We start from the raw sequence: 6000 nt of genomic DNA, 5'->3' as shown, positions 1-6000 counted from the left end.
TTTCAGAACGTTTGAAACAGTAATGTTAATGAGAGCTAAAACCTGAACAAGTGCTCATCAAAAGCACATAGGATAAAGAACGTACATTTATACGTCAGTGTACATTTCTGTATTGTAATATTGTCTAACAATGTAAGAAACTTCAAATACTTGACATTAGTATTGGATAGCTCCCATAACATAAGGAGATAAGCAAATCACAGAAGAATATATAAGTATTAAATCTATTTAGCATAAAACAAGACAAATTGAACAGTAACGTAGTTTGGAAATGCAAACAAGACTTACAGTAATGGAGGTCATTGCAGGGTTTACTACCAGGGAAAAGTTGGTAAGGCAGTGCTCAGGATATATATATATATATATATATATATATATATATATATATATATATATATGCTCAATAACATCCTGCTTCTCAATTGGGTGATAAAATCACAGGTACTTTTCCCTCCATTGTTAGAATGTGCTCTATAGTTAATGTGTTAAAGTGACTTTAACTAGACAATCTTTTAGGTTCTTTTTGTCTTTGAAGATCTATAGCTAGGCTCCTCTTTTCTGTGAGTCTGTTATTGAGACTTCAGTCTGGGCAACAGGCATTGAGATTTGCATAGTGGTGAACTAGACAGGAAATCCTGAAAGGAAATAAGAGCACACTAACAGAGAATCACAAACCAAGATGGCATCTGGGATTTTACTTGAGAGATCCCGGGTTTCGGCCCTATTTTTGCCTTTGTCTTAGGCGATAATTCCCTATTTCTTATATTGCTTTTGTAAACTGTATCATAAGATTCAAACTCGAGGAAGATTATCAATTATAGAATAGTTTGGAAAACTGAAGCCACAGGTCGATGTCGCTTTTCATGGTGCCATCACCACTTTGGAAACCAGGGTTCCCAGCTCTGGGTTGAAGGCCATAACACAGCTGTTCCCTTTCAAGGATTTGCACTCACAGCTTGACATCACAGAAGAGCCGCCCCGCCCCACCCGCTGAAGCCCCGCCCACCACAATCTGGTCCCCGCCCTCTGCTTCTTGCTTTGGCGTGTCCCGCCTCGGTGTGGCTCTTCCGGCCCCGCCCCTCCAGGCTGCCATGACAACGAGTCCGCGCCCCGAGCTCAGCTGCTGTTCGGGCGGGACCCAGGCTGGACCGCGGGCCCCGGCCTGGGGGCCACAGCTGCCACCTCCGCCGCCACCTCATCTCCTCCCCGTTCCCGTCCCGCCCCGCGTCTTCCCGCCGTAGTCGGGCCGGAGGCCGGGGTCCCTCCCCGCCGTCCCACCCTGCGCGGATGCCGAAGGTGAAGGCGCTGCAATGCGCCCTGGCGCTGGAGATCCGCTCTGTGAGTACCCGCCCTGTCCCGCCTCAGTCTCCAAGTCCGCCGCCCGACCCCGGCCCTGGGACCCTTAGAAATCTCCAGTGTCTTCCCACCCCAGCCTCGCGGGGCCCTCACCCCAACTTCCAGTTAGAGTGCTTTCGGATCTCTTCCACACCACTTCGGAGTTCCGCTCCCCGGGCAGTAGTTCCCTTTACTCCTCTTCTGGTGAGGGACTCCTGAACCCTTGCTTCAGTCTGGGTGTGTGTGGCATTTCCGCCAAGTCGCTTCTGGCTTTCAGATCCTTCCCAAGCTTCCAGTTAAAGTAGGAAAGCCTTTTCAGTCATGGTGGAGTCCCTAACTCCAAAAACAATTTGCTTGTGACGTCATTGCACAAAGTTTTCTTAGTTTCTCTTCTCAGAACAAACCCAACTCCTCAGAAGCCACTTCAGCTCTTCCCTCCAGTACCCAAACACTCCTGACTCTGCATCCTTCCAATTCTCCCAAGAAAGACCTGGTCAGCTCTTCTGGACAGCTGCTCCTCAGTTACTCTCAACATTCTTGGAAGGGGACCCTGTCCAGCCTCCTTCAGTAAATCTAACTGAGGTGGGGAGCCCCACCTGCCACTCCAGTGAGGGGCTGAGGTCTTTCCAGGTGTTGAGAAGCCCCCACTCCTTTGATAATTACAGAGTCTCCTGAGATTTTGGAAGTCTTTCAATGTCATTCCCAAGAGACCCCTCTTCTCCCGTTAGAGGAGAACTCAGCATTCTAGGAGAACCTCTTCAATTTCTTATTCCACTGTTTTTCACACCTTTTTCCTTGAAGTGCTCTCATTAAGACTCAGCCTACTTGTTAACATCACAGCAAAAGTAGGGATGACAGTTCCTTGTCATTTTCTGGGCCTGCCCCAAGGGGCCTCCTGGCATTGTTTTTCCTGTTGGCCTCCACACTAAGCTTTTCTCAGCACTTAGCCCACACTTGCAGCACTCACTTCTCTCTGGCCTTCCATTCCCTTCCTCAAGGCTGCAGCCACACTAAACTTAAACCTGCATAGAAGACACAAAATTCTTTTAGGTCTTTTGTTCAGTCTTAAGGAGAAGCTTGGGTCTGGGGAGAGTGCTGCAGGGATGGAGAGCTAGCAAGGTTCAGGAACTCAAACTTCAGTTCAAGACTCAGGGATTTTTATTCAGAAACTATACTGTCCCTAGCTGTCTGTGTTTGCATCTTAAGTTGACTTTCTGGGACTGTTTTTTGCAAAGTAAGATTAGTTTATCAGAATAATGCATAATGATTTCTAAATATGCTAAACTCAGAGCAGTGAGTAAAGCAACTCGCTCCAGTCTGTAACTTTGTTATTGGCTGCTGCTTCCTCTCTTTGTAACCAATGGTTTAGAAGCTTGACAGACTGTAGTTGCCTAGCAGGCTGGCTGCCCTAGTTGTCAATCCTTTGCTAAGAGGAAGTACTTTGTTAGGATTGTAGCCCGAGGGAGTCAGAGACTTTTTATTTCACTATTCGGCTTTTTTAGTATACAGTTTACTGAAGAAAATGGGTAGCTGTATTGCCGAAGTATCCTGGTGCAAATATTCCTACTTTTGCAAACATTTGAATTACAATATTTTATAGTTCCTCAAATCTCCCAAGACATTCCATTTCATCCCTTAAACTATTCTTTGTGCTATATTTTCTAACCAGCAAGAGCCTTTTAAATGCTTCTTATGTTCAGAAGGAGCAAAAAGGACCACTGATAACCACATGAGTTAAACAAGATTAATTTGGCTTTAGTTGAAGAGAGAAGTCGTAGGACCACAAATATTTTAAATATCTTTTCACTTGTAATTTTATGTTTAAACGTTTTATACATTTACATTATATAAAGGTCAAAACTGTAATATGAGCAGCTCTATGTTAAACCAGTTTTCTGCCTTTACTCATAACTATAGGTAACCATTGCCATTGTCGGGATATAAACAAACACACACACACTTATTCACGGCTCTAGGTAACCACTGTCATCACATAAACAGATACACACTCTTAAACATAACATACATATTTGTTTTCTTGCACATTTGGCAGTATATTGCAAAAAATAAATGACACTTTATTTAATATATCCTGGAGTTCACTCTGCATCTGTGAAGAGTACTGTCTTGCTTTCTCCCTGGCTGTGTAAATTTGAAATTGCAATCATATAGAGTAATTGGAAGAATACTTTAATGACCAACTCTTGCTTATGACCTGTGTACATTAATTTGATTTGTCTGTGTATATGTACATGTGTATCTGCAAAATACATTGTATTAAAATTTTGAAAGTAAATTTCTGACACCATGATACTCCTAAATATTTCAACATGCATACTCCATGAGAGTATTGTACATAATCACAATTCCATGATTAACATTGGGGTAATTAATGGTAATATTTTAATATTGTGCACATATTTACGTTTTCCAAGTTATCACAAGATTTTTATAGTTAACTTTTCAAGCCGAGATCCAAAATTTACTACTTGATTGTTAGTCTTATAGTTCATTTTATTATAGAAAATTCTTCATTTCTATTATTTTTTTCTCCCAGTAGATTTTGGTAAGTTCACACATTCATGTCATCATTACCCAGATCAATATTTAGAAATGTATATCAATCACTCTATGAAGTTCTCCCATGTCCCTCATTGGAAAGAAACTGATGTTCTGATTTCTCAACTCGAGATTATTTTGTCAGTACTGGAACTTCATATTGGAGAGATACTGTAATATTTTATGGCAGGTGTCTTTTCCTGATCATGACTTTGTGATTCAATAATGTTGCATGTTTTAGTGGGTTGTTTCTCTAAATCATGGAGCAATATTCATATATATATGTATATATAAATATATATATATATATATATATATATATATATATGAGACAACATTCTAAAATGGCAAATAAAAACACATATGTTCACAGTGTATGAAGTGGTTGTATTTCCATATCTTTTTGCTATAACCTGACAGAAGCAATTTAAAGAGAAGTGTATTAAGTGCTTTTGTGATGCTGTGATAAAATACCATGCTCAAAAACAATGTAAGGGTCACAGAGTTTATATTAGGTTATGGCTTGACAGGGATGGAGTCTATCATGGTGGCCAAGGCATGGCTGCAGTCAAGCATAGCATGGTGGGAGGAACAGGAAAATGGCCCATCACATTTTTATCTACTTTCATCACATGAAGCAGAGAGAGAAGAGGAAATGGGATGAGCCTGTAAACCCCTTGATGTCTGCCCCAGTGATGTACATCTTCTGGCAAGGTTTCATCCCAAGGTTCCACCACCCATCCACTCCTAGGCATTGCCACAATTGGAGACCAAATATTTAAACACATGAGGTTATAAGGACTGTTATTCTTTCAAACCACTCCAAAAGGTTTGTTTTTGCTCACAGTATCAGGGATATATAAGTTCACCCTGGTGAGTAAGGCAGGGAAGTAGAGGTGGCTTTGCCCGTGATACAGGAACTTTCCTTGAGGGCATTTCACATCTTAGCAGATCAAGAAGCAGACAAGAGGATCAGAAGCAGCATCAGACTATAACCTGCACCTAATGACCTACATCTGTTAACCAAAGCTTGTCTCTAAAAACATCACCAAATGGAAACCAAGTGTTCAGACACATGAGCAAGTGAGGGAAATTTCTTATGGAAGCCATAACAATTATGTTTTGGTATATGTATACTCTATGACGTGACTAGATTGAGCAGTTTAACACATCTATGACCGTACATATTTTGTAATGAGAACATTTAAGATTTTTTTGTTATGAAGTTTCAAGTTTACGATACATATTTACTAACTATAATTACCATGCTGTGTGCTATATCCCCAGAACTTACTTACCTTGTCTGAAACTTGGTTCCTTTTAACCAATATCTCTGGTTTTTTTTTTTTTTTTTTTTTTTTTGAGATAGGGTTTCTCTGTGTAGTCCCGGCTGTCCTGGAACTCACTTTGTAGACCAGGCTGGCCTCAAACTCAGAAATCCGCCTGCCTCTGCCTCCCAAGTGCTGGGATTAAAGGCGTGTGCCACCACCGCCTGGCTTAACCAATATCTCTGTATTCGCTTTCGCCCCCCCCCCCCGCCCCCCCAATTCCTGGCAGTTAACCAATATGTCTATGTTCCCCTCCATCACTCCCAGATCCCTGACAGCCAGCATTGTGCTTTGTGTTTCTGTGAGTTGACTTTTTAAAAGATTTTATTTGCAAGTAAGATCACATAGTCTTTCTATGCCTGGTTTATTACAGTTAGTATAATTCCCTGCAGATTCATGCATATTTTGCAAAGACTACTTTTCCTTCATTTTAATCATGTCTCAAATTGGTTGAATTTAAAAACAATGTTTATCCAGTGATGGACACTTAGGTAGATTACCTGTCTTGTTGACTGGGAATAATGCTGCAGTGAATATGGGTGTGCAAATTTGTCTTCCATATTCAAATTTTATTCCTTTGGGGTATTTATCTGAGAATAGAGATGCATGGTAGTTAGATTTTTAGTTATTTGAGGATTCTTCATGCTGTTTTTATAATGGCAGTGTTTTTACATTCCCACCATCAGCATTGAAGGACTCCTATTTATTCATATTCTGGTCCATAAAAAAATCTCTTTTCTATTCTGACACATGTGAGGTAGTATGTCCTTATTTGCAC

General features: G+C 41.0%; 1 protein-coding gene across 2 annotated transcripts in view; it reads left to right on the top strand.

Annotated features, from left to right (window-relative positions):
* Positions 1 to 1097: 1097 nt before the first annotated feature.
* Positions 1098 to 6000, top strand: part of Spata6 (spermatogenesis associated 6) — an 87605-nt gene continuing 82702 nt past the window's right edge. The window contains exon 1 of one of the 2 annotated variants that reach the window (XM_034503672.1): positions 1098 to 1338. In XM_034503672.1, the coding sequence (XP_034359563.1) occupies positions 1288 to 1338 (51 nt within the window). In that variant the 5' untranslated portion in view covers positions 1098 to 1287. The remainder of the gene's footprint in view (positions 1339 to 6000) is intronic. The other variant, XM_034503673.2, reaches the window with a different exon arrangement.

The sequence above is a fragment of the Arvicanthis niloticus genome, chromosome 5 (assembly GCF_011762505.2).
Source record: "Arvicanthis niloticus isolate mArvNil1 chromosome 5, mArvNil1.pat.X, whole genome shotgun sequence".
NCBI classification, from domain to species: domain Eukaryota; kingdom Metazoa; phylum Chordata; class Mammalia; order Rodentia; family Muridae; genus Arvicanthis; species Arvicanthis niloticus.
This window is presented reverse-complemented; position numbering and strand designations above follow the sequence as displayed.